General features: G+C 33.9%; 6 protein-coding genes across 9 annotated transcripts; 3 read left to right on the top strand and 3 right to left on the bottom strand.

The window, feature by feature from the left end:
* Window positions 1–1227: 1227 nt before the first annotated feature.
* LOC126668695 (uncharacterized) lies at window positions 1228–3917 on the top strand. The gene is made up of 4 exons (XM_050361878.2): window positions 1228–1366; window positions 1460–1547; window positions 1866–2422; window positions 2661–3917. Exons 2-4 carry the CDS (start codon window positions 1492–1494, stop codon window positions 3767–3769), a joined length of 1722 nt encoding a protein of 573 aa, XP_050217835.1. The 5' UTR covers window positions 1228–1366; window positions 1460–1491; the 3' UTR covers window positions 3770–3917.
* Window positions 3918–5133: 1216 nt separating this feature from the next.
* Window positions 5134–8717, top strand: LOC126669760 (protein OBERON 2). Of its 2 annotated transcripts, none has more exons than XM_050363308.2 (5): window positions 5134–5466; window positions 5694–6072; window positions 6718–7280; window positions 7395–7461; window positions 8010–8717. In XM_050363308.2, exons 2-5 carry the CDS (start codon window positions 5706–5708, stop codon window positions 8444–8446), a joined length of 1434 nt encoding a protein of 477 aa, XP_050219265.1. In that variant the 5' UTR covers window positions 5134–5466; window positions 5694–5705; the 3' UTR covers window positions 8447–8717. The 2 variants fall into 2 exon arrangements, with proteins under 2 accessions (XP_050219265.1, XP_050219264.1); XM_050363307.2 differs by having other exon boundaries at window positions 5135–5466; window positions 5684–6072.
* Window positions 8718–11027: 2310 nt separating this feature from the next.
* LOC126670423 (uncharacterized) lies at window positions 11028–13914 on the bottom strand. The gene is made up of 2 exons (XM_050364145.2): window positions 13005–13914; window positions 11028–11304 (listed from the first exon to the last, which is right to left on the bottom strand). The coding sequence occupies exons 1-2, from the start codon at window positions 13627–13629 to the stop codon at window positions 11300–11302; spliced, it is 630 nt and encodes a 209-aa protein (XP_050220102.1). The 5' UTR covers window positions 13630–13914; the 3' UTR covers window positions 11028–11299.
* A 2670-nt stretch (window positions 13915–16584) lies between these two features.
* LOC126670195 (uncharacterized) lies at window positions 16585–19265 on the bottom strand. Of its 3 annotated transcripts, none has more exons than XM_050363864.2 (6): window positions 19157–19265; window positions 18833–18938; window positions 18294–18338; window positions 18077–18185; window positions 17388–17634; window positions 16585–17203 (listed from the first exon to the last, which is right to left on the bottom strand). In XM_050363864.2, exons 1-6 carry the CDS (start codon window positions 19199–19201, stop codon window positions 16997–16999), a joined length of 759 nt encoding a protein of 252 aa, XP_050219821.1. In that variant the 5' UTR covers window positions 19202–19265; the 3' UTR covers window positions 16585–16996. The 3 variants fall into 3 exon arrangements, with proteins under 3 accessions (XP_050219821.1, XP_050219820.1, XP_050219822.1); XM_050363863.2 differs by having other exon boundaries at window positions 18294–18341; XM_050363865.2 differs by lacking the exon at window positions 18294–18338.
* An 842-nt stretch (window positions 19266–20107) lies between these two features.
* On the top strand, window positions 20108–23338 carry LOC126667480 (pentatricopeptide repeat-containing protein At4g14820). Its single transcript, XM_050360459.2, has 2 exons — window positions 20108–20784; window positions 21310–23338. Exons 1-2 carry the CDS (start codon window positions 20108–20110, stop codon window positions 22901–22903), a joined length of 2271 nt encoding a protein of 756 aa, XP_050216416.1. The 3' UTR covers window positions 22904–23338.
* Window positions 23339–23390: 52 nt separating this feature from the next.
* Window positions 23391–25078, bottom strand: LOC126670194 (uncharacterized). The gene is made up of 3 exons (XM_050363862.2): window positions 24311–25078; window positions 23995–24144; window positions 23391–23902 (listed from the first exon to the last, which is right to left on the bottom strand). The coding sequence occupies exons 1-3, from the start codon at window positions 24941–24943 to the stop codon at window positions 23615–23617; spliced, it is 1071 nt and encodes a 356-aa protein (XP_050219819.1). The 5' UTR covers window positions 24944–25078; the 3' UTR covers window positions 23391–23614.
* Between the last annotated feature and the right edge of the window lie 2398 nt (window positions 25079–27476).

Here is a 27476-nt window from a genome sequence, read left to right on the forward strand (position 1 = left end):
TGTGAATCATTTAAAGGAAAAATGGATGTATTTTGTCATTTCGTATTGGTTTTATACATCTATAAGAAATTGTATTTCACAAATTAAAAAAAAGAGTCACTTCATATTGTTCTAATTTGTTCCTTTAAACATTTTTTTTTATTTTAAGTTAAACAAATTGAAAAATAAACTAAAATCAACAATTTTGAAAGTTTGAACTCTAAACAAAAAATGTCGAAGAGATGAAAGTTTTTCCGGATAATTAAACCCTTTGTAATGATAAAACCATTTATTACACTCTTATATCACATTTGTGGTTTGTCAATAAATGTGAAATAAAATAGGTAAATTTTTTAATGTTTGTTTTTTTAGGAAATAAAAGTAAAATCTATCTCAAATTTAGGTTTTATTTTAAATTTATTTAAAATAAGATTAGAGTTGGTCAAAAAACACTGCAAACTGAATCCGACATAAAATTGACAGACAAGCGATTATGAACCGATTTAAATCTATGTTCAATCGTATCCAAATCAAAAATGTTGGTTTGTGAACGGTGGCCACCAATAAATCATATGAATGGTTAAAAAAAATTCTCCTCCTCTCCCTAACTATACGAATAATTGCATTGGTTATACACGTCGATAATTATGTGAGGATTGTATACGGATCATATACCTAAAAATACAAAAAAAAAATTAGCATAAAATGAACAGTGCACATTAATGATTTTATTTGATGTATAAAATTTAAATTTGATAAAATAAACCGTTTAAAAAAATTAAGTTGACTTGTAATGCAAATTTATTTAAATCAAGCTCAAATTTGTATAAAATTATTTCTCGTTTTATTTAATTATCGTGTCTAAAATGTCTTTAATAATTAATACTCACTCCTTTCCATTTTAATTGAACATGTTTTTTATTTTGGGCGTCAAATTCTAATTGACAATTTCTATTTATAGAATACTTTTCACACTAATTTTTTTTTTTACCCTCTTCAATTAATGCATATAAAAAATATATTTTTAAAAAATTATGATGCATTAGATATAATGTAAGGATATAAAAGTAAAATTACTAAAATTTATTAAATAATGTACAGTTGAAATTTTTTTCAATTAGAATAGGACGGAAGGAGTAATAAAAATGTAATTATGGTTAAAATAATTTTTGGTTCGGTTAGATCTTAAATGGCTACCGGTTTGGTTTACAAAATACTAGTTAGATCTTAAGTGTAAACACTGCACTAAGGGGCCGTGTAGCTTTTTTGGCATATCCTGACCATAGTTATAACTTATCTCATCTGCTCTGTATTACCTCACTTCGTCTTCACCACTCCATTTCCTAACAATTCTGGTCCCCGATCGAACTCAAATTACACCGACTCTGTATTTTTTAACCTCAATTTCTTAAATCTTGATTTAATTTTCATATTTCTAGTTTTTTATTTGCAGATCTAACCAAATTGGTTTGTATTACAGGTTTGAAGAATAAATTTAAGGATCTTCGTGTGATGATGACAGATCCATATCCTATGCATCCAGATCAAGTTGCAGACTATCACCATGAGTAAGATCACTGTTATTTCTACACCTTGTTGAATATTTTTACGTGATTTGAGTTGAAATTGGAAATTTAAGTGAATTCAGTTTAGAATTGTTTGAACCTAAGTAACTAGATTTATTTAATTGAATTCTTGTCTTAAATGTAGTTAGAGCTTATTTGAGCTGTTGTCTGGAAAATGTTTGACTATTTTTATTTAGTAATCTTTAAATGATGTTATATGTACTGGGTTTTGTAGTTTGATATCTGGATTTGTCGACACTAGTGATCGGTTTGGTTATTGTCTATTTACTTTTATTATTTCAATTTTTGTTGCTTTTGAAGCTTATTTCATGGAAACGAAGATGAGTATGACAATAAGCCGGCGTCAGAGACTGGTCAGCCGGACGAGCATTTTGTTAACAAGGGAGAATATCTGCAGAATGACGATATTGTGCAGATTGCGCATTCTGCATTGCAGAATGAGCTGTTTGCGGACAATGATATGGAGAATGAGGTAGAGAACAACTTGCATAACGAGCAATATGGGGCGCAGGATGTCCCTTTTGAAATTGATAATAATACTGATACTCAGATGGAGGATCATAATTTGCTTTGGCCGGTTCTACCTGGTGAATCTGGCGAAGGATTGCCTTATGCTCCAATTGACTGGCCGTTTCCTGGTGATGTTTGGACGTGGAGAGTAGGAAGGAGATATAATAATACCGGCTACTTTCAAGATAGATTTCTGCAAATTCCAAAACGTATTGGAAGACAGACATTTGCAAGCAAGAATGCAGTTGCCAATTATATTAAGTCAAACTTTGCTGGCGCAGACGTGGATGCGTTTTTTGCATCCTTTGCTTGGAAGATCCCAGTGAAAATACCATCTCCAAAGAAAGGTTTGTTTAACCCTTTTCTCTATTATCGATACTTGCTCTTGGCCTTCATTTTTTCTGTTTTCCCTAAAAAAAATTTGCAAGTTTTTTTTTTCTTAGTGTGTTGTGGGGTTTGTCCAGTAGAAGTTACGTTTTTTTATGAAATCAGACTAGCTGTTAATGAACATAAGAATTTAAAATTAAATTAGTTATCTTGAATCAAAATTACATGTCTTAACTAATTTTCTCATTTCTAATCCAGTGGAATCTGCACCTCCTGCACCGTCACAGGAAGAAAAAGTAGCGGGTCAAGAAGAAGAGAAAGCAAATGATGTTTATTCTTCCGGTAGGAAAAGAAGAGCTGTAGTTGCATCATCTGCACCGCCGAAGGAGATAGAAGAGAATGGAGAGCCAATATCATCCGCATCTAAGCGGAGAAGACAAAGTACTTCTAAAATTTCACCACCCCCATCTAAACCCACCAAGCAAACAAGGCAAAAGGGAGGTAAATCAACACCTGCATCTAAGAAAGCTAAACAGAACGAAGCTGCACTATCATCCCCACCTAGTCGAAAAACTAGGCAAACGGGCAAGAGATCATCTCATTCTGCCCATAATGAGGAAGTCATAGAGGAACCGATAGAGGAGCCGATTCCAGAGGATTTTGATAACTATCTCAGCTCTTTGGAAGACATTATCAGCCAACCTCTCACTATAGTCAATATATCATCTCCTTCTCCAGTCAATGATTCTGTTGCTGCACAAATTGAAATGGCAGAAGCTCGAAGTAAGATCTCTTCCCTTCTTCTTATGGATTTTCCTTCGTTAATTTCACCGAAGAACATTACCGAACTTACAACTCTAGCATCCAAACTTCGAAAAGATCCTAATATGAATGCTGAACAACTTGTGAAACTGAAATTGATCGAGGAAATCCCTTCGTTCAGTGAGGTATTTATAGAGAGCAGGGAATTAATTGACCAGGTTGATGAATTCTTTGCCACTCTTGAGGCTAAGAAGGCCAAGATTGCTTCCTTGAAAAACGAGTATAGTGAATTGAAGGAAAAGGCAGATCAGCTGCAAAGCCAGGTGGACGCCAACTCTATGGGCGTTGATGAAATTGACAGACAAATTGCTTTACTTAGATCAAGGAGAGCTGAGCTTACTAGTGCAATTGAGACTAACAAAGCGGCCAAGACTGAGGTGAGTTCTGCTCAAAAGATGGTGGCGAGTGCAATTCCGAAAGTTGTCCATGAAATTCAAAACGCCAACGCTAAGATACCGAATTTGGAGCTGAAAAGGACAAATGCAGTGAAGCGTGAAGCTGAAATTCGAGCAAAATTCGCTCCTCTTGAAGGATTTGCTCTTTAAGTATGTTTATGTTTGTAGGTAGAACTATGTTTTTAACCTGTCACTGTTATTCTGTTAGCTTCGACTAGAAAAAAATGTTTTTTTCTGTTATGATCATAAAACTTTGTAAGCTTATTATGAAACTAATTTGTGCGGTCTTTTTCTTGTATATCACCATTATATTTAATGTCATGTAACGGCTGACTTGATCCTGGGAGTATTAACCAGCTGGTTAACAAATAAAGCTGTAAGTTTATGTTGTGGGTCTTTTTTAACAATATGGGATTTTATATGCTGTTGTCACAAGACAGTCATATTGAGGAAAAAACATATCTGGTTCATGCATTTATCCATTTTTTTACATTAATTCTGCATTTTAATTTATCAATATTGAGTATTTATACTTGGATTTGTGAACATTGAATATCTATATTTTTAATTTTCTAGACGTTTGTTCTTTCCGTTGCGGAAATAAAATGCGAGTGTGAGCATATTTTGCAGGACGAGCTTGCCTAAGTAACTCAGAGTCACTCTCCATCAATCCTTATTTCATTTCTTTCTATTCGGTTCGAAAGTTATTTTATCGTTGTTGTTCCTCACTGAGTAGAAGTCGTTTTTGTTTAGATGATTTTTTGGAATCTTTCTATCTCAAGACATTAGGCAAGCCATGTGAAGCAAGGCCAAGCTCTCCCTGGCAAAGGCAAGCAAGTCCAAAGGTCTTCTTTTTAGGGCTCGTCAATTTGCAATGAACTCCATGACATGCTCATTATCCCTTTACTAGGTCTTGAGTTGAGATTAATCCCTCTTATTACGGAATACCAATCTGCCTTCACCCCCATTAAGTTATTCGTTTTCATACTTTAACTCTATTAAAATTTAGTCCACATATTTTTGTATTTATTGATATTAAGTCATTTAATACTTTTATATATTCATTGATTGTTTAATCCTTTCTAAAATTTAAATTATTATGTTTAGATGAAATAAATTTTAATTTTAAATTAAATTAAATTAAATTAATAATAAGTCATGTTGAATTCGAGCACATATATATTAAATAATAAGAAAAATGTTAAATTATATACTTTTTCAAAAGAAATTTAGATATATTAATTTTTTTAATATTAGATATAAGTTCATTAAAGTATGATATTTAAATTATAAAAATTAATGACTTAGTATTTAATTTTCTCAATAAGTTAAAGTTATTTTAAAAACTAATAATATATAGGATCAATTGATACAAAAAAATAAGAATATATTTATATAGAAGAAATAACATATTCTTTCCAATCTGAATCGATACTAGTAATATTTTTTGTCAGAGGAATTCATTGTTTTACAAAAGTAAATAAATAAATATTATGCTTTTGGCAATACTTCTTTCAAAAGGAATAATTAACTAATTATTCTAAAACTGGTTTAACTAATTGGGCAAAACTGTCATTTTGAGTTTCGACCAATGCCGGTGATGGAATCTTCGAGTTCGCGCGACCGACCAGTGTTAATCTAACTGATTTATTTTTTGTTTCGTCATGTATTAGGGTTTCACCATTGACATTCGGTTCTGTAATTAAGCTCAGTTTCATTACAGATCGATCTTTCAATTTATTTCTTTTAAACAGTAAGAAACCTAACAATGTCCATTGTCCGAAAGTTCTATTTTCTTGAATAATCAACGATTTTAGTTTCCACGAACAGAGCTTCTCGACCCGCCGGTAAATTCTTGCACTGCTTATTTTACTTAATTTATAATCTTTCTGTTGTTTATGTTTATGTAAAGTTGTTTTTGAGAATCAATTTGTCCAAAAAAAATGTTATTGTTTTTGATTTTTCAAGAATTGTAAACTCTGAACTAATGTTTAGTTAGGTTTATGTTTTTTTTTATGAAACATGGTGAATCAAGTTGCTAACAAATGTTTCACACTGGATTAGGGTTTATCAGGGTCTTTGTAGAATGGAATCTATGGAAATTGATAAAGAAAGTAATGGAAATAGATCGAATTCGAAGGAAAATGTTTTCAATTTAAAGCGGGTTGCACCCGAAAAGTCGGGTGAAGGATTGCCTTATGCTCCTGTTAATTGGCCCAAACATGGTGATGTTTGGTCATGGAGGGTGGGGAGGCGAATTGCCCCCAATGGTCATTTCATGGATAGGTACTTATATGTTCCACCCCGGCTTTCGCGAAGTAGAAAGAGGACTGGATTTGCAAGCAAACTTGCAGTTGAACGATATATCAGATCACTAATCCCAGATGCAGATATAGGCGCATTTTTTGCTTCGTTCAGCTGGAGAATACCCGCAAAGAAGTCACTAATTAATGGTCAGTTTTGCGTTTTTATTTCTGTATACTATCTATAGATTCTCACATGTTTGAAAATTGAAAGGATGCCCCCTAGTGTAATGGCTTAATGAACTCGGTTGTAGTCTTTTTTTGCTATACCGAGTTGAATGTAAACTACTTGGAGATTAATTCATGGGAGCGCCATCAACCATCCAATGTTTCTGATTAACAGTTAGATGGGTGAAATTGTTTTGCCCATATTCTTAGTTAGTACCCCATAGCACATCTTTATTAGAAAGTCAACAGGGGCAAAGCAAACTTTTGCTAATTCTTCACTGTCTGTGGAACCTCACTGCAGTATGATAAAACTTAAATGCTGTTGAATTTGTTTCAATACAAGTGATTCAGATATGTGAAGCTGCTTTGGTCTATAGGTTTAATGGCCGTGCTCCTTCCATTCATAAAACGTTGATATTATATTAGTGGCAATTATGTTTATTTACTTGTAATGCATCTTCACTGTATATACTTGGCATCAGATGGTTTGCTTAGCACTCATTGATTAAGCTTACATGTTTCTGCATACGTAGGATAGTCCCTCCCATTTTGCTGATTGATGTCTGAAGCATCATTTTATTAATGGGTCAAGAGAGTTTCGTTGTCTAACAATCTTTACCCACACAGGTAGTCTTGAGGAACATGTTTTTCAACCTTTTGAAGAGATGGTTGAAAACTCCGAATCTGATTCCCATTCTGATGGTGTGGCGTGCATCGCTGGAAATAAGAAATGCAAGAGTCTCATGGCTCAAGAAAAAAATCCTTCGGTAGCTGCAATGCCTTGTGATATTTGTTGTAGCGAACCTTGCTTTTGCCGTGAATGTTGTTGTATTCTGTGCTGCAAGACAACAAATTCAAAGTATGGAGAATTCAATTACATCAAGTGCGAGTCATTGGTCAGTGATGGTTGTATCTGTGGGCATGTTGCACATGTTGACTGCGCTCTTCGAACTTACATGGCTGGGACAGTTGGAGGAAGCATTGGGCTAGATGTGGAGTATTACTGCCGCCGTTGTGATGCAAAGACTGATTTGATTCCACATGTTACGAGGCTTTTGGAAACATGTGAATCTATTGATTCATGTGAACAATTGGAAAAAATGTTAACTGTTGGCACTTGTATTTTACGTGGATCCCAGAAATACAACGCAAAGACGCTGCTGAACCGAATTGAATCAGCCATTTCAAAGGTAAAGCCATAATTGGTATGAAAAAATAATGGCATCCTTGGTTTTCAGGAAAATTATCATTTTTCTCCTTTCGGGTGCTAAAATTAGCAGTATGGTGTTTTTCTATTACATCAGCTTAAATCTGGGACCAGTCTTGAAGATATTTGGAGAGTTGAAAAGGATGTCTCAGCTATTTCTACTGGTAAATTTCTTATTCCTTTTTACTCAAATTGAAATGCGGACATTGATTTTCCAACAACTTATTAGAGACTTTATGGAATACTCAATAGGCAATTGAAGCAATTCATGTTTCCTAGAAAAAAATCTTCCGTGATGGAACTTTTTTTTTGCTTCAAATAGTTCTTTTGGGTGTTTCTGTGGTATTAAAGTTACCCGCAAGTGATTTTAGCTAGCATGATTAGTATGCCTGGTTTTAGGAAATAGGCAAATGTAATTTTCTGGAATAATATTGAGAGAATAGAAGAAAGCAGACTTTGCTGGTTGGTGTTAGTTTGGCTTAAGGTTGGAATATTAAAGAAGATTGCCGGTTTTCTAAAAGGAGGTGATGATTATATTGTGCTTCGGTAAATTGCTGATTTTCTGGTGATTGATTTAAACTGTTCAATAGGCTATCTGGAGGATATTCATTAGTGTCAAAAAAATTTACAAAAATATAACATGTGTATATTTTAGAAAAAATCATTTAGTCTTAGTTAACATCATTAACATGTATATATTATATGCACACAGAACAAAGTCCTAGCACGAAGGTGGATGTTACTGATCAGCAAGAGCTTGTAGATAATAGAACAACTTTGCCTGATTCTTTATCAACGCCTTCTGATATCCGGGCTGAAATTCTGAAACTCGAGGAGGAGATCGACGACGTCCTCTACGAACTACGAAAGTCACAGGCATCTGAATATAGAATAGCGGAGGAACGGCTCTTTGCTCAAAAGAAGTATCTTGTGAATCTCTATCAACAACTTGAAAAAGAGAAATGGCAGTTGGCACGGCAAACATCGGGTACCAATACAGATGTTCTTCTAAAAGCTGTCTTGAAAAGGGGTGATCAAATACAGCAGGAAGTAGCAAAACTCAAGGATATGGAAGAAGTGGCCAGAGGATTCGGCAGGACTTCAAAAAGTATCCTGAAGGAACATTTTCGTTTGGAAGTTGAAGAATGAATTTGAATCATTCTTAGACACCCTTCAAATGTTCGTGTTGTATTTTATTCTTGTTTTTTTCTTAATATTTGTACAATATCCTAATTACACTGCGGCACGTGTTAGTTGTGACGCGCATGTTAGTTGTGTCGTATAAGGGATCTGGTTGTGTAGGTAGAGAGATCTCATTTTAAGGATGATAGTTAGTTCCGTAATTGCGCTGACTGTTCTTTTAAAAGTACCGTTAATTGTAATATTTAAGGCGAGGTGTAGTAATTTTAGCTTCTCTTCAGATGAATTGTGATTTTTGATATGCATTTGTGAATTAATGTGCATGAAGGTGTGAAGTCGGGGGGGCTTGCCTGGACGAATGGGGGGAAGATTTTTGCTGGAAAATCTCATTGAAAATTGCAAAGGTTTCTTTAAACCGGTAGAAGGTAATTTCAGTCACCCAGTGGCGGAGCCGGGCGCTTACTCCGGTCTTGCTCGGAGGCGTAAGTTAGTTAGTGAAAATTGTTGATTAAGATTTACTCTCTTAAATTTTCTGGCTACACACATTATTATGATTGTTGAATTTTATAATGTACAGATAATAAAATGTTAGAAATGTGAAATAAGATCCTCTCATTTAATTTGCATTATATTTTTATCTATACTATCCATTTTTTAGTAAGCATGTAGATTAAATGAATTTGACCTTTTATGTTCATAGAAGTTGAGGATCTTAATTCTAAAAATGTAGGCGGTAGCAATGATTTATAAGTTAATATATTTGAGTGCCTATTAAAGAGTTACTACAATTCATCTCCAATAAAAATTCACATTTTAATTTATTTATTGTAATAGGCCAAATGACCAAAAAAGGCCAAACTTTTAATGAAAATTTCACAAAAGTTCAAACCTTTCAATTTTATATAATGTCCTGAAACGCATGATTTCGTTTTAATAATAGAGGAAATTAGATCAGCCACGACCAAATCCATATTTAATCTCAGTAATACAGACGCGCTTATCCTCTTGCCAAAATACACCAGTCTTCTTCCTCCCTTCTTCTTTACGTTTTTTCTTGATTTTTTTACGCTCAAAATATTGAAAAGTACAGAAATCTCATAACCAACAATAACAAAGGTATTTTATATCGTAAAGCTGCCGCTAAAACGGTGACGAGTTGTGAATCTATGGGTTTGCTGGCGATGGCGGCGACGATGGGTTGTCGATTGATGGGTTCGACAGCGGCAGCGATGGGTTGTCGATTGATGGGTTCGACGGCGGCGGCGATGGGTTGTCGATTGATGGTTTCGACTGCGGCGGCGATGGGTTGTCAATTGATGGGTTCGACGGCGGTGGCGATGGGTTCAACAACGGCAGCGATGGGTTGTCGATTGCTGGGCCGGCAATGGGTTGCCGATTGTTGGATTTTCTGGTGGAGGTGCAGAGAGCGGTGAGAAATCTGGCAACAAGAGGAGCGACAACCACAATAATGAGGTTGGATCCGGCTGAGATTATGATTAAAGCTAGTTGGAACAGAATTGTTAATTAAAAATTTGAGTTAGTTCCAAAACTTTGTGAATGTTTCAATTTGAAATCCTAAGACAAAATGACTTCCTGTTTATTATGTACTTAATTTTTTACATTATTTTCTTTTTATAAATTTTAGGAGTCTGATTTATTTTTTAGTAAAACGTTAGGAAACTGTTAGTAAACAATTAGTAAATTAATTTACCCTTTAGTAAACTATTAGTAAACGGTTAGTAAACTGCTAGTTAAAACAATATTTAGTGAACCGTTAGTAAACTGTTAGAAACCGAAATCGTATTATTGCAAATAAAAAAAGTATTTTTATAAAAAAAATTGGTCAAACTGTAAATTTCAACTAGTTGTGGTCAAAAGGTATTTTTGAGAATAAGTATGTGTTTGGTAGGTATTTGTCTAAAAATCCCTTAATAATATTCAACTATATAATTTTGTTCATATGGGCCTTGCGTGGCGCTGATGTGACCTTTTTTAGACATTTGGCCAATATAATATTATGGCTTTTTCTACTGATAAAAGGCAATGAATAAATATAATTAGAAGTCAAGTCTTCCATATTTTGGAGTTTTCTCTTTTTTGTTTTACTGGATTAATGAAGAAATATGTATTACATTTCTTCACGATATGGAAAATAATGAAGGCTATCCTAGCAATTTTAAATTTTTGAATAAAGTTTCCAAGTATTCTTCACTTTTTTTAATATTCAAAAATATATATATAAAAAAAATTCATTGTTTTCCAGAATATATTCTAAAAGCTTTTAAAAAAGTTTGGATTTCTGCAAGGTCTTTTACACTCAGCTTCCTAGCAGGGGCAGCTGCCCTCGAGTACATTATTGATTCTCAATCATACTCTCAAAATCAGAAAACCTAAGATTATACCGAGGTCTGAGAAATGATTTTCATATCAACTTTGATGGTGTATTTCCGAATAAATTCAGATATGCGCACAAGAATGAACTCCTAAAAACAATGTTCGACACATGCATTTTGCAGTTCGAGTTGCGAACATGATGCTACCCAAGGTTTATCGTGGAATCTGAAAGGATGACCATACAGCACAGAATTAGTTGAATGTAAGTTTCAAATGGACGATTGATGGTTTCCCTTTAAGAAATTCTCTGATATGTCACAATGAAAGCAAATAAAAAGGCATTGCCGTATTGGCATAAGAAATTCCAGTCTTGGAAAATCCACGTAGGGTTATCATCTTTATGTCTCATTTTAAAGAAGAAAACGTGGGTATCAATCTTATCTTTTAATTAAATAATAATATTGGAAAAAAAAAAGGTATTCAATCAGTGCTGCACAATACTAGTACTAGCTTGTACAAGTCCACAGTTCATCCTGCAAAAGCAAAACAAGCTGGATGATGCTCATGAATGATATGATGTAGCACGGAAATGGAAACTCCGAAAAGAAATAACACTGAATACGAAACGTTGAAACATAAGACTCGATAAGTTTCGGTGCAACACAACATACACACAAAAACCTTTCTTCGAGTTCGGCAAGGATAAAAAAAGAAAGGCTGAAAGGCTAGATGATAAGGCCATTCGTCGAAAAAGTGATGACATCCAAATTATATGCTCAAAGAATGGAGTAGAGTCAGATAGCAGAAAGAAACTTTAATAAAGGAACATTTACACAAACTGAGTCATCAACTAGTTTACTTCATAAATTTTGTCCTAAAATACAATATCTAAATCAATTTAGTCCCAAAAACAAATTCTAAAACAATTTAATCCAGAAAATACAAAACCTAAATCAGCTTAAAATAATGTTAAAACTAGCAGAGCTATCAAAGAAAGCAGTATCAAAAAATAACGCACCAATAAAGACATTCCATGACAGTGATATGAATCACCTATTCAATCAAGAATCAAAAAGGAAGACAAATAAGTCATACCCCTTGAAACTTTGTATAGGCAATAAAAAAAAGCAGAGAAGATTACATAAATTTATCACTTTACAAAACCTTAAAATGCTAGATTTCACGAGGCATATTTAAAGTGCAAAATGAATAATACATTATATTATGTATATATATGCGCCAAGTTACATGAAAACTTTTCGAGTTCTATGTTTCAAAGTTTCATTTTTTTCGCTTAAAAAACTCCAAAACTATATTTATAACATACTCCTATAAAAACTAATGGTTTGCTGTTTCTCATTTTCGTGTTAGCATTTCTGTTTATGTAGTAAGGCTCAATACAGGAATAGGTGGCTTTAAAAAGAACCTAGTGGATGAAAAAGGCATATATTCTTTAACCAAGAAGAGAAGAAATGACAAAGTTTCAGCAATAATGCAGCGCAACGTGTTTCGGTGAACCAAATTTCTAAAATGCAATCAAAATTGAGATCAGAATGAACACAAAGATATTCCACGAAAAACATTGGCAAGAAAAAGGACTTCCACTGAAATTTGCTTTCTTCAAAACCAGAATATGTGGGAGGTAAAACAAATGCAAACCTATGTTAAAACCTAAGGAAACTAAAGAACACCTTTCAATAAAGAACTACACAATTCTATAATTTATGCAAATTATTGCAATTCTACTCATCTAATCTTCAACATTTTAATTATGAACAGAATCGTACCGTTCACCAATCAATAGAACAAACTTAACCAAAACCAAAAACAACAACTAGAACACCAATGAACTATAGCTCAAATGATATAAGCGCTAGGCATCATTTTGCCAAAGTCGTGGGTTCAATTACTCCCATAAGCGCTCTCCCTTTCCAATGATAAAAAAACAACTAGAACCCAATTCGCATAATCAAAATTCAATCTTTAATCTCATCACTACCTAGCTCATTATGCAAAAAGAATACAATAATAAGAATATTCAAGGAAATCATGCTTCATTTGATAACAAAACCAGATGCATACATGAAACAGCTTCAAAAAACTAACTTCCACAATTAACATTCAACAAAAATCCAAAAGCTAGAATTTAGAAGAGATTATGATATGATCACCATTCATCACTGTACAAGCACAAGCCTAGCATTACTATTACTATTATTATTATTACCCATACCTCCTCTAAACTCTCCATTATTATCCTCCACCTCCTCATCCCCCTTCGGCACCGTGACAATCAACTCCCCGTCCGTTAAAACCGCGCTAGCAAGCTCCGGCCGCGTCGATTCCGGCAACCGAAACCTCCACACATCCAACTCCAAATCATCCAACGAAGACAATTCAAGATACCCATTAGGCCTAATCACAATCTTAGTAACCCCAGGATGGATTTCAATAGTGTGGGCCCTTACTTCTCCAATACCATCGGTTTCCGCTACAAATCGGAAACAATCAGGGTTTTCCTCCACCGACACGTCAGCATCCGACCGGAATGGAAGCTCAAGAACACGGCTGAAGATGTGGGGTAGCCGCCTCAGCTTCTTGGTGTGGGACCCATCTGGGTCCCGCCGGTGATCGGTGTAGAACTGGATTGTTATGTTGTTTCGTTTCTTGGGCATCGGATGCACCTTCATGGCGGTTTCTTGTTCTTGGTATTGGCGGTTCTTGGCTATAGAAGAACAGAAAATTGGGCAAGATTGTTCAAGAATTAATAGAAAAAGAACGGAGACGATGATAAAGATTCGTTGGGTGATGGGTAATTTTGATTTTCGAAGGGAATCAAGAAATGAAAATGTAATCATAAAGAAAATTGAAGGAGTGGTGGTTCTTGGTTCTGGTTTGGTTTGATTTGATTTGAATAGAACCCTACTAATAATGAGTTCTTGAAGATGAAATTTGTGTTTATATGCATATTTATTGATTCTTCTTCATTGTATTTGTGCACCAGATTGATTGCAAGATAAAATATTCTGTGGGATTGGAAAATGTTTTTTTTTTTTTAATTTGAAATAAAACTTTGGATTAAAATGAAAATAAAAATAAAAGGATTTGTTCTTGAAATCTCCTCCTTTTTGGAGTGCAGAATCACTGAAGAGATAAAAGGGTTGGGTTTCTAAGATTATCCCTTTTTTGTCCTATAAATATAAATATAACTACGGAAATGCCATTCTTGTATAGGCTTTTTTTCAATAAGGAAAATTAAAGAAAAATAAGAAAGATATTTATTTTGTCAGAAACTCACAAGCAAGAGATGATCTTATAATTTAAAATTTAAAATTTAAAATCCAATGGTTTGGAAATTTAAACAAAATTTTTCTAAAAGCAAATGACTTTATTTTCAAATTGGAGGAAGAAGAAGCCACTAGCTTAGGTTCAAAGAAACTTTCATGAAATTAATGTTCTCATAAAAGAAGAGAATGCAAATTCAATTAAATGTATATAAATTTTACTTTTTTTTTTCAAGATATAAGATTTGTTAAAAAAATTTAGCAAAAAAGGTCATTTTTACCCCTTCAAATTGGCACAAAAGATTAAACGTGTTCAAATTTATATTTTTGAACAGAAATACTTACAATTTGGTAAACTTTGTCCGTTTTACCTTATGTTGAAAAATAATAGCGCCGAAATATTTATATATAAAGAGACAAAATGATCCAATTTTATTAAACTGTGGATTTATTAGTTCAAACCGGTCAATTTGGACAATTGTGATATTTTGTGTCAAAAAGGAGTGAAATGAACTTTGTTGAATTCTGTAGAGACAAAAAGAAGTAGTAAGGTCATACCCACGGAAAGTTCTTACCTAAACCTAGTCCATGAAAAATTCATGGACCTATCCAATGAGGTGTTAGAGAAATGAGAAGAAAGAGAAAATAATAATAAAAAAAAAATTGTGTTAGATTTTCTAACACCTTATTAGGTAGGTGCATGGAAAATTCATGAAGCGGGATTAAGTAAGAACTAACTGCCCTTTGAGGTTAAAATATTCCACGTTCAAAAAAAATATATTCCATAAACTAGTTATGGATGTGCCATGCATAATTGATCATGTAGATAATCCATTTCAGAACTTTAAAATTTATATAAATAATATATAATTAGTACTTTAGTTAAGGCCTAACTGCCTTTTCAATAGTGATGATCTTGCTTACTTCTTATTAGCATAAAAGGATTCTTGGACAACTCTATTTAACCAAATTATGTGTCACCCTATTCCTAAAGAAAAAACACAAAATTCCATCTAAACTTCGTATAACATAAAAGTTTTTTCTTCACTCTCTCTAAAGAAAAAGCTCTCCCTTCTCTCTAAAACTTTTTTTTCATTTTAATCTTGTAGAGGGTGGGAGAAGGTGATTTCCGATTTTAATCGGAAAATCATCTTCTCTCCGCCCAAATTATTACTATTTCTACGGCTTTCTTTATATTTATGTATTTTTAGATTTAAAAATTTTCTAGATCTAGAATTTTATTAAGACTTGTTGAAGTTTTTGTTGAATGTTCTTGATGATTGGAGGTGTTGTGAGGTAAAAATTTATCTTTTTGAAGATGAAGATCGGAAAACATGAATTTTCAAGAGATCTAGCTTTCAAGAATCAAGCGGTTTCAAGAATCAAGCGGTTTCAAGATCGTATTTTCAATATTTATGTATTTGGGTAACCTTTTGATGGTTGGAAAAGCCCTATTCGATGACTGTATCAAACAGCTCTCATCATTATTCTAGATTAGCTCTTCAATTTGTTGAAGAACTATTCATTTATGTAATTTTCATTTTATCAATGAAAATTTTTAGCCTTTGAGAAAGAAAAAAAAAACTTCGTATAACATTATGTTTCAATACATTAAATACTTTACATTTCAGTATCTTTTAAAAAATTATTAAAAATTAAAATATAAATAGTTAATAAAAATATTATATATAAATAAAAATTATCAACTAAAATAAAACATCAAAAAAAATTATCCAAATGAGAAAATACAATTTTGTGATGAGAACAAAGATGTCATAAACCACATGAAGACAAATAAATGAAGTTTCCATGATGCTTCCTAAAATGGCTATGGTGTTTATGCTTAACTCATAGACCATCTCAAAGCCTCGACCTCGATTTATTATTTTAAGATTTATTTGAGTTAATTACTATTATCTCATAATTTATATAACAATTATTATTTTTCCATAAATTTTAAAAAATTACCATTCCGTGTATTTTAAAAAGTTTATATTCTTCTTAATATTTTACTTCCTCCGTTCCACTTTAATTGATGTTTTAGGTAAAAATGTACAAGTGTTCCAAATCGTATGACGTTTTAAGTTTTAACTTTCTCTATATGCTCCCAACTGATTTCACAATACTTCTATAATAAACTAAAGCCAATTAATAATTAGGCGAGTTACTATAGGGACAGTATTGTATTCTACATATCCATTAATGCATTCCATAAACTTTATGCAAATTCTTAAACGACAATTAAAATGGAATGGGGAGAGTAATAAAAAGCTTAAAAGTCTAACACACGGTGCCTGTTGCATAAGAGAAGATTAGTAATTTTTTAAAATTAAAGAGAAAAGTAGTAAGTCAAACCTATGGTCAAGGAGATTATAGTAATTATCAGTATGTATTTTGGTTTAAATATTGAATTGAGAATGATTTTGGCCAAGCGCGTGTGGTAGGGTCCTGAAATTGCTGTAATTTCTGCTTCTTTTACTTTACTTGCACGGTAAGTGATCATCCCCTAGGCTAGCTGCCCTCAGTAACTAGTCTAACAAAATTAAATCACCCACTTCAGCACTAAATATTACAATCAAGACCCATGCCGGAATTTGTAAGTTCACTGTTTCACCGGCATATCTACTATGACTATGAACACAGGAAACTTGAATTTTCCTTGCGTTCGTCATACATATATTATCATGTCGATAATTTATTGGAGATAAGCGGACTCGAATAGGTGACATCCCTACAGGACAAACGACCGCGACCCCCCAACTGATTCTACCAAAGAGGCCAACAAAGTTCCAGATTATACTTTACCGGAAAAGTGTAGACAAAAGTAAGTAGTTCGCCAGATAATTAAGTTTGCCAATAGGAAGATTATCACTGCAATAAACACAAGTTACCCTTTGGCATTTGCTGCAATTCTTCCTTAGTGTTTTTTCCAAAATATTCATCAAGTTAGTTCTGGTTGTGCATATTTCAAGCCTAAAGATTCATGATGGTGCAGCCGACGCCTGCGGTGAGCTCTTCTGTTGTGACTACGAGTATTTGCTTTGGCAGGTGTGCTTGAGGAGCTTCGGTGCTTTATCTCCTCCACTGCAGCCATACGACCGAAAATACTATCTAGGGGGTCTTCCATCACATCAGCATCATGATTCATCTACAAAAATAAGATATATCAGCGACTATGAAAACTCAAATTTCATGACAAATTTTCAAATGAGAAATCTGATAGAAAGGCTGGTTTCATATTTCAGTTCAACACAAAAGCAATATTGAAGGATAAATGTGCTCTTTTGTTATTTGCTAGCGATCATTTGTTAAAATATGGTTATCATGCTTACACGAACTTGCTTGGATTCTGCAGGTGCCTTTCTGCTGTCAGAGTCATTGCCGGAGACATGTGGATCGCCCATAGAGTCACCATCGTTTTCACTTTGAGCATGACCAACATTTTCCCCGAAGAAGTTTCGATAACGCCATCTTATTATTGGTTTATCCGAGCTTGAGTCATCAAAAACTCTCTCTTGATAGAAGTGCCTATTCAGACGCCGCATGGTCCAAGGATCATCCTGGTGTTTATTCACAATACTGTCAATTGAATATCATCAGCATAAAATATTTCCTCAGAAAATTTTTAGCTCAAAAAAACAAAATGAAAGAGAGAATATTGCTGAAAGCTGGAGGAAAGGAGCAAAACGGTTCTATGCTAATTGATTAAACAAGTTATGATCAAGAAATAGAAGCATCGACATAAAATTAAGTTGCCTCCTCATTAACAGCTTATAAAATAATCAAAACTTGAAGAGTTGAAGCGACCCAAAAACTAAAGTCCAGTGTGCAGATATGCATTCGGCCCTTATGTTATAAGTCTAAACAAGTTGCTTTGGGCCTGTTTAGTAGCTTAGAAGAGCACATATGCCTTGTCAGCATATCTAGTAGTTTAAACCAGTAAAATCTTAATCTATTGCAGGATTTTGAATAATCCCACAAGGATAGTACTTATAAGAAAGAATAATATGAATAAACCTACATGTTTGCTAGCTCCCTCTGGATCCTACTTCCATCCAGATCAAGAATATGATCAACACAAGAATTCAGGGACCTGTTAAATCCCCGCATCCCAGCGATAGCAGCAGCTCCTGATATAAGGTCAGCCTTGTTAAGCTTCAATAACAACAGTGATTCAAACTGACATTAGCATTCAGCTTAAGTGGATGAGATGAGACAGATAAATGAAAGTATACTACCTACTGAAAGATAGGCTCGAGCAAAGTTACTTAGCTTCCATGTTGCTGCTGGAAGCCGGAAATTATCAGCAAAACATAGTTTAAAATTTTACAATAAAGAAACAGCAACTACAAAAAAAATAAAAATCATACATCACATACTACCGTCCTTCATAAGAAATAAAAGATGTTTACGCTGCAAGCATCACTAGTCGGCTAGGTAGCACGGACACTTCATTCAATCGACGTTTCCCGTTTCGGAAACATTTCGGATACTTGACGTTTCGGACACGAAACTTCATTTTATACATAGGAAACTTTAAAATTATACTGTTTCGCCGTGTCCAAGTGTCCCGTTTCCCCGTATCCGTGTCCGTGTCCGTGCTACCTAGCTAGTCGGTAAATAGTTTGGCATAACCGTTGCATTGAATAATTATTCTTGGAATTAATAGTAGGCTTAAGTTAACCTTAATGATCAATGTATTGTAGTACCTAATTAGAAAGAATAATCTAAAACCTTCGGTTCAAAACTTAAAAAACTGAAATAAAAATGAATTTACCTGCTAATGCAACAGAGCCTCCAATAAGAGCTCCACTAGTAAATTCTCTGATAGCCTTAGATTTACATGTCAGAAGTACATTTACTTCTTCAGATGTCAAATTATCCTATCCAAACAAACAAAATTAAATTAGAATATAACACAATTCCCTACAAAATCAAGAAAAAAAATTCAAATTCCTTGCTGATGTTATTGATGCAAGCTAGTGAAAGGGGGGAAAATTAAATTTTAGGGATTATACGAGGTGTTTGTGACCTCATTTTTTGCAATCAATGTAAAAACAAAACAGAAAAAGAAAAATTGAGCGGAGATGAGAAGTTTTACCTGCGATCTCAAGACTTGTTCAAGATGAACTAACGCTTCCCCCATTTGCTTCAATACTCTTCTTTTGATCTCAATTTCTATAGAAAAATAGCAGCGATTTGGTTTTCTAGTTTTTGGACGCGAAAAGGTGAAATTTTGGGGGATTAACGGGCCGGGCCGGGTCTGGCCTGAATAAGGCCAAGCTCAAATTGGAATGTGCGTTATACGAATGTTTATCTAATACAACGGATGTGCCACATCATTTTTACAACAAGCAGATAAACATTTGCGATAGGAAATCTTTATTTATTATTTTTTTATCATTAAACATTTACACATAGCTAACGCCTCATTGTTTTGTTGTACGAATGACATGGCGCAACCGTTATGCTGTACAATTATTCGTGTTATAAAAGCTCGAGGTCGAATGTGTTATGCGAGTTTGAAATTTAGCTTGGGGTTCAATAAAAGTAAAAATAATTATTAAAAGATATAAATATTCGATGAATTTTATTTTATTTTATTTTACTATAATATTTAAAATTTAAACGATTAACATGACTAAATTTAAAAGTATAATATAATAAAAAAATTGATTATTATGTTATATATAGAAGAGGGTGGTTTTTTTGTTCAAAGGCTAAAAGAAGAGAGTAGTTTAAATTCGTCTAAATTCACGAGTCTTATGAGCTTCTCTGAGGCCATGTTTGGTTCATGTAATAGATTCGAAATAAAATAGCTATTTCGTATTAAATAATTATTTTTTATTTTAATTCATGAAATAGTAACTCTATGTAATTGTTATTTCATGATTTTGTAAAATAACTATTCCTCTTAAAAATAAATAATAGCTATTTCATTCTTTATAGAATAACTATTCTATTCCATATTATTCTATTACACGAACCAAACATAGCCTAAATGATATTGAATGTCGGTTCGAGATATAATTAACCGAGATATAATTGGAGTATGTCAAGTTTGAGGTCGAATAGCCAAACTCATCCTACTTCTTCCAAAACCCAAAATCCTCACATAGCCGTAGAATTAGAACCAATGTCAAGTATAGTAACCTCACCCACCACTCCTCTCCCTCTAAATTCAACCACCATCAACGCCACTTTACTTCCATTTCTTTCATCTTCTTCACCGTCCGCTTCTCTCTACTGCCTCAAGCAAATCCATGCCCAAATTCTCCGCTCCAATCTTTCCCACTCTATCCTTCTCAAACTCATTATTTCCTCTTCTTCTTCCTCCATCTCCAGCCTCAGTTATGCCCTTTCAGTCTTTAACCACCTCCCCTCGACTCCCCACCCTCCCCTCTCCAACAACCTCTTACGGGCTTTATCTCGGAGCTCCAAACCCGAAACTGTTCTTTTACTGTATGTAAAGATAAGGGAGAATGGATTATTTGGTTTGGATAGGTTTAGTTTTCCTTTTCTTCTTCAAGCTGCTGCAAAAGTTGGTGCTGTAAATGAAGGAATGGAGATTCATGGAGCTGTTGCTAAGTTGGGTTTTGATAAAGACCCGTTTTTGCAAACGGGTTTGATGAGTTTGTATGTTGGGTGTGGGAAGATTTTGGAGGCAAGATTAGTGTTTGATAAAATGTCTTATAGAGATGTTGTTAGTTGGAGTGTCATGATTAATGGGTAGGTTTATATAGTCCATTAATCTTTTTGCCGGAACGCATATCTGGGTCTCTGCACTATCACACTTTTAACGATTGAGTCTTTATAGTAAAAAACGTCTGCATTGAATTCATACACTATCAATTTCATCCTTTAAGTCCTTCCGTCCATTTTTGTTAAGTTCATCTTTAACGGAAATGGATGGAAGAACTCATGCGGTTGCAATTGATAGTGTAGGGATACAATGTGGACGTTTTTTTAATACAAATCACACTTTTAACGATTTGAGTCTTTATAGTAAGAAAAACGTCCGCATTGAATTCCTACACTATCAATTTCACCCTTCAGTGAACTCAACGAAAGTGGACGGAAGTACTCATGTGGTTGCAATTGATAGTGTAGAAATTCATAGTGGACGTTTTTTTAGTGCAGGGACTCGATTGTTAAAAGTGTGATACTGCAGAGACCAGATATGTGTTATGCCAATTTTTTTATTTGTCTCTGAAATCAAGTCTTTTTTTGTGACTGATGTTTGTTTTCTTACAGGTACTGTCACAGTGGACTGTTTGATGATGCATTGCAGCTTTTTGAAGAGATGAGAAGGTCAAATGTTGAGCCAGATAAGATGGTGCTTTCTACTATAATATCAGCTTGTGCTCGAGCAGGGAATTTAAGCTATGGGAAAGAAGTTCATAATTTCCTTATTGAGAATGATATTGTGCTTGATCCTCATTTGGTGAGCGGCTTAATCTCTTTGTATGCAAGTTGTGGTTGTATGGATATGGCTAAAGAATTGTTTACTAATATGTCATCTAGAAATTTGGTTGTTTCAACTACTATGGTGTCTGGCTACTTAAAAGTTGGAAAAATTGAAGATGCTCGCTTGATTTTTAATCAAATTTACGAGAAGGATTTAATCTGTTGGAGCGTAATGATCTCTGGTTATGCTGAGAGTGATCAGCCTCAAGAAGCGATTAATCTTTTTAATGAGATGAAAATCTTAGGAGTACAACCAGATGAAGTTACCATGCTGAGTGTAATCTCGGCTTGTGCTCATCTCGGCGTGCTGGATCAAGCTAAACAGATCCATAGGATTGTAGACGAAAGTGGGTTTGGAAAAGTTTTGTCCGTCAACAATGCGCTTGTGGATATGTATGCCAAATGTGGATGTTTAGGAGCAGCAACAGCAGTTTTTGAGAAGATGGAAAGAAGAAATGTGATATCTTGGACTAGTATGATAAATGCCTTTGCAATTCATGGGGATGCCCACAATGCACTAAACTACTTTCATCAAATGAAAGTGGAAGATATTGAACCTAATGCAGTGACATTTATTGGCTTGCTTTATGCTTGTAGCCATGCAGGTCTAGTTGAAGAAGGCCAGAAAATCTTTGCATCAATGATTAACGAACATAACATTACTCCTAAACAAGAACACTATGGTTGCATGGTCGATCTATTTGGTCGAGCTAAGCTCATAAGAGAAGCACTCAATCTTGTGGAGACAATGCCTTTGGCACCTAACGTTGTCATTTGGGGTTCTCTGATGGCTGCTTGTCGAGTTCACGGAGAGATTGAATTGGGAGAATTTGCTGCAAAACGGGTACTTGAGTTGGAACCGGATCATGATGGAGCACTTGTTTTCTTATCAAACGTTTACGCTAAGGAAAAACAATGGCAAGATGTTGGGGAACTAAGAAACTTGATGAAGAAGAGAGGCATAGTAAAAGAAAGGGGATATAGTAGAATAGAACTAACAAACGGAGTGCATGAATTCTCCGTGGCAGATAGAAAACACGAACAAGCAGATGAGATTTATGAGAAGTTAGATGAGGTGGTTAAGAAGTTAAAATTAGTTGGTTACTGTCCTAATACAAGTAGTGTTTTGGTTGATTTAGAAGAGGAAATTAAAGAAGAAGTGGTTTTATGGCATAGTGAGAAATTAGCCCTTTCTTATGGACTGATAAGTGGGGCAAAAGGGTCGTGCATACGCATAGTTAAGAATCTTAGGGTTTGCGATGACTGCCATTGCTTCATGAAAATGATCTCTAAGGTTTATGAAACAGAGATTGTTATCAGAGATAGAACTAGATTTCACCACTTCAAACATGGTTTGTGCTCTTGCAATGACTACTGGTAAACTTCTTTTTCTTTGGCAGATTTGAGTAGTAGTAATGGGTATTAGTATTGCCATCAAAGAAAGGTTCATTTTACCTTTTCAATTTGGCAAAAAAGATCAAAAGAGTACATTTTTGTGGTTTTGGACCAAAAATTTAATAGTTTGTCAATTGCGGGCTAGTTTACACTCTAATGCTGACCCAAAATTGATAAATTATAGGTGTTTTTATTGAAAAACACGAAACTATATTCTTTTGATCTTTGGTGCCAAGTTAGAAAGGCGAAATGAACTTATATTGAATGTAGTGGATACACTATATATGAACTTGTTTAGTCATGAAATGCTATGTAGCACAAAAACGGGGAAGCAATAGTGAAACATAAGAATGCAAGTTATAAGATGTAAATATAGAGTTTTAGAGTTTAAACAAAATGCTGAAACGTCGGACTCCCTTAATTTATGTGCAACATTGTGTGTGATGTATAGCTTTTGTTATTGAAACAGAGACTAAAACAATCAAATTATCTTTAGTAAAAATCATAGCATCAATTCAGCATTTACAATTCAGTGATTGAACATCATACCATGATACTCTGTCATCTTGTGGCATTTCATAAAGAACCATGTTCAATCAAGAGGAAGAAAAAAAATGAAATAAATATGAAATAACCTATCTCACAAGAAATGAGAGCTAAATCTAAGACAAAATGCATCTGATATCAGCCAGTTCCGTTAAGTTGGGATCATGATATGGTCTTGTGCTCTAAAATTACTATATCTGTCTTCAACAATTGAGAACCACCAGAATTCTTGCTTAATCCTTGTTATCACTCTTGAACTCCACCACTTGATGAGCTCTGCTACTGATGAAGCTAAGCTCGGACAATCCAGGATCGAGCTCCGGGAATACTCCAAAACCCATGTACTCGGATCTAATTGGACCACTGATGAACCCAGTTTCTTGTGAACCCAAGAATTGTTCGTGTTTCGAACCGAGTATCCGGTTACTCCATCTGACCACTTTTGGATCGTAATAAACAAAGAAAAGAAAATTGATTAGCAAAACTCATGTCTGTAAATTGATAACTTTGGGGCGGTTTATTAGTTGTTACCTCAGTTAATCTGCCTGATAATACAGTAAATGATCGCGAAGAAAGTCCTGTTTTGATCATTCCTGCTGTCTGTAAAGGCCAGCCCCAAATTCTCACCTCTTCCGTTGCTGATTTGTACAACACGCATTGTGAATTCAACGGCAAACCATCCTGCAAATTGGGCGCACTCAGAATTTTTTTATAGGATCCGCAAAATTTATGTTTTATAATAATTTTAAAATGGTGGGCGAAATATAAAATTTAAGGTGGGTGATGCAGAAATTTATTATTTAAAATCAAATTGACAAGTAACATAATTGAGGTCCAGAATCTAAACCTGATTGATTTTCCAAATTGAGTCTTTATTGCTGCAATCCGAAAACTTCTTGTCATCAACAATGCCGTTAAATTCATTCTGCAAGAATCTCAATTTCCCACTTAAATCTTGCACAACCCAAGACCTCTCTCCAATTTTTCTCACCAAATCATCAGACAACGCAGGCTTTAAAACCCTAGAAATTTCTGGTAAAACCCCAGTTTCCACTACAAAAAACAAGCTCAAACCGGAAACCAACCTCAAAAAGAACCATCCAAATCCACACTCGGACCCCCTCTTCTTCTTCGGCTTCTTCGCCTCCTCATTCTTCTCACGAAAATTCACCCTAGCCGTTGATTTGAGGGGTGGAGAGTCCAAATCGGTGAAAGAATTTGAACTGGGTGTCGACAAAATCGAAGGACGAAATGAAACAGGAGTGCTCGCGATTTTAGGACGCGAAACGGAGAGCTTAGTGAGGGAAGAGTTTTGAATTAGGTCAAGAGTGGCATTGATGCTTGCTAAGCAAATTTCACAGTTGCAATTGGCGTCTTTTTTGCAGCCTGGATAATAACAGCTGTCTCTGTCTTCCATTGTTGTGGAGGAAGAATTGGTGGATTTTGAGGAAGATGAAGCTGCCGCTTGATTTGATTTCATTTCTTGTTTTGATTTGTTCTTGATTCTTGTTTGTGGTTGAGTTTTTTTTATTTATTTCTTGGAATGACGGTGGGTTTAAGCGGATAGGACGGTTTTCAAATTTGAATTGCCAACGGTCTTATGACGTGGCGAATTAGGTTTTCATTTGTATTACAATGCTACGTGACTGCAGCAGAAATACCCCCAAGACTTTTCAAAATTTATTTCCTTAAAACTGTTGTTTTTAAAAAACTGCAAAATAAAATCAGCAGCTTTTTTTGTTACAACAGCAGTATTTATTTATATTTATTTAATCTAACAATAAAATTTATGGTCATTTAAATAATAAAAGCTAGCTGTGCAAATGGAAAAATTCTACATAAAAGTTTGCATCATATCGTAACGAATTAAAAAACTATTTATCGTTTTCTTATAAAGAATTTTATAATTTAAAAATAATGATATTTTAAATTAACTCCAATTGAATGTAAATTAAAATTATTTAAAATATTATTCATCTGAATATTGAAATTAAGTGAAATTAAAATGGATTAAATGCAAAAAAAAAAATGATAATTGGGAAGGAAAATCGTTGGGTAATTGATCCTGAAGATCACTGAACTTTCGAATTTTTTCATTTCAGTCACTAAACTATTTTTTTTCATTTCGATCACTGAACTTTCATTTTTTTTTGGTATTGCAGACCAAAAATGCTTAGGTGGCAGCCGGAAGTTGACATGTGACATCCGGATTTTACAAATTTTACTTTGAAAATTTATCACACATACATAATTTCACTTTGAAAATGACTTTTTGGATCAAATATTGCATATATAGCAACTTTTCAGGTTAAAAAAAATTAATTCCGGCTGCCACCTAAGCATTTTTGCCCGGAAAATACCAAAATGAAAAAAAATGAAAGTTCAGTGATCAAAATGAAAAAAAATTGTTTAATGACTGAAATAAAAAAAAACTCGAAAGTTCAGTGATCTTCAAGATTAATTACCTAAAATCGTTTGTGGGAAGAATTGAATCACGGCCTACTAATTTGCTGCGCTTATTTAAATGCAAATTAAAACTTGACAATGCAAGATATAGAATATTGAATTTTTGAAAAAATGTTAATGTAGACATGAATTAAGATATACTATATTTGTGGGTATTATTGACCTAAACATAAGGTTGATATTAATTATTCTTCGATAATATGTAATAAAGTAATTCAGTTGTTTTATGGTCTTATGGTTTCTATTTAATTTCTATATAGTTTATTTCTAGTTTTAGTCTTCTTTAGTTTATCTCTTGGCCATTTTTGGTTTAGTGCTAGAATTTTTATAGTTTTGTGTATTAGTTAGGTTAGATCTAGTCTAACCTAATTTAAGATTTGTATTTCTTCACCGATTAGAGTAGAGATGCGAGTTTTGCGGTCAAGGGAGTTGGATCTCTGCAATCAACGCTACCATCCTCATCAGAGATCATTACAATCAGTTGAGTCTCGGTAAATCGCCGGTTTTTCTACCCCTCAGTGGATTTGGACCTCACAACGAGCATGATTCATTTGATACCTCTCAATTGTTTGTTTAGCTGGGATGTGAAATTTCAGTATTTGTTCTTCATGTGGAATATTTTCCTGTAATTTCTATATTTTGTATTTTCTTCCTTTTGGGAATGTATTGTACGTTTTGTCTAATATTAATGAAATTATCATTATGTTAAAAAAAAAGTAATTCAACTGATTATGAATTTCTTTCTAATTGGAGAGTATAATAGAGAAAGAATGAAAGGTTTTGAAATAATTAAAAGTAGGCTATACTATTCCATCATACATGATCTCAATCCTTGGAATTGGGCACGTAAAAGGATGTGTTATCTCTAAGGAATCCCCACAAATTTTTAATGTTATTTGACATAAACTAGATGATACATGTGTTACTAATAAAATCAACAAATAATATAACATATATATTCCAAATATTTTTGATGAGAAGTCAATCTCTCCTAGCTTGAGGCTCTTAAGTTGCCACACAAGATCATACAATAAAATGATGGCAAAAAATATTAAAACTAAATTTGGACCAAAAAGATAGAAAAAGAAAACTCGATTGTTATTTTTCCCTAGCTTATCAGGCATCTAATTAACGGTTGGATTGGAACTAGATGATGGTGTTTATGAGTATACTCTTTTGTGTACAATAAAATTAAGAAATCAAATTACCAATTATATCCATTTTGACTAATTAGTAAAGATTTTAATTTAAATACTTCTTTTAGGTAAATTAATCACATGGAACATGATTACTAGTGGATAATTTTAGTCTTTACATAATTAACACCATCTTGGACTGTTGGGAATTCAAGATCTTCTCCAACATGTATGAATAATTGAATATATATTGATGTTACAAGTCACCATATAATTTAGGCAAAACTCATCATCGGGTCCCTAAGCTTTTACTTTTTCTGTATTTGGGTCCTCCAACTTTAGTTATAAAATAGTCGGAGGATTCAATTACAAGGGACCCCATTATGGCTTTTGCCATTAATTAATCCCTTT

The sequence above is a fragment of the Mercurialis annua genome, linkage group LG2 (assembly GCF_937616625.2).
Source record: "Mercurialis annua linkage group LG2, ddMerAnnu1.2, whole genome shotgun sequence".
NCBI classification, from domain to species: domain Eukaryota; kingdom Viridiplantae; phylum Streptophyta; class Magnoliopsida; order Malpighiales; family Euphorbiaceae; genus Mercurialis; species Mercurialis annua.

Bases quoted from the DNA above. Each gene is read 5' to 3' on its own strand.
- LOC126668695 (XM_050361878.2), top strand. From the start codon at position 1,492: ATGATGACAGATCCATATCCTATGCATCCAGATCAAGTTGCAGACTAT. The intron at 1,548-1,865 runs GTAAGATCACTG...TTGCTTTTGAAG, and splicing joins GTTGCAGACTATCACCATGA to CTTATTTCATGGAAACGAAG. The intron at 2,423-2,660 runs GTTTGTTTAACC...TTTCTAATCCAG, and splicing joins AATACCATCTCCAAAGAAAG to TGGAATCTGCACCTCCTGCA.
- LOC126667480 (XM_050360459.2), top strand. From the start codon at position 20,108: ATGTCAAGTTTGAGGTCGAATAGCCAAACTCATCCTACTTCTTCCAAA. The intron at 20,785-21,309 runs GTAGGTTTATAT...GTTTTCTTACAG, and splicing joins TGGAGTGTCATGATTAATGG to GTACTGTCACAGTGGACTGT.
- LOC126670423 (XM_050364145.2), bottom strand. From the start codon at position 13,629: ATGATTACATTTTCATTTCTTGATTCCCTTCGAAAATCAAAATTACCC.
- LOC126670195 (XM_050363863.2), bottom strand. From the start codon at position 19,201: ATGGGGGAAGCGTTAGTTCATCTTGAACAAGTCTTGAGATCGCAG. The intron at 18,186-18,293 runs GTAGTATACTTT...ACCTTATATCAG, and splicing joins TCGAGCCTATCTTTCAGTAG to GAGCTGCTGCTATCGCTGGG. The intron at 17,204-17,387 runs GTAAGCATGATA...TTATTTTTGTAG, and splicing joins CAGAATCCAAGCAAGTTCGT to ATGAATCATGATGCTGATGT.
- LOC126669760 (XM_050363308.2), top strand. From the start codon at position 5,706: ATGGAATCTATGGAAATTGATAAAGAAAGTAATGGAAATAGATCGAAT. The intron at 7,281-7,394 runs GTAAAGCCATAA...CTATTACATCAG, and splicing joins TTGAATCAGCCATTTCAAAG to CTTAAATCTGGGACCAGTCT. The intron at 7,462-8,009 runs GTAAATTTCTTA...ATATGCACACAG, and splicing joins TGTCTCAGCTATTTCTACTG to AACAAAGTCCTAGCACGAAG.
- LOC126670194 (XM_050363862.2), bottom strand. From the start codon at position 24,943: ATGAAATCAAATCAAGCGGCAGCTTCATCTTCCTCAAAATCCACCAAT. The intron at 24,145-24,310 runs GTTTAGATTCTG...CCCAATTTGCAG, and splicing joins CAATTTGGAAAATCAATCAG to GATGGTTTGCCGTTGAATTC. The intron at 23,903-23,994 runs GTAACAACTAAT...ACGATCCAAAAG, and splicing joins TATCAGGCAGATTAACTGAG to TGGTCAGATGGAGTAACCGG.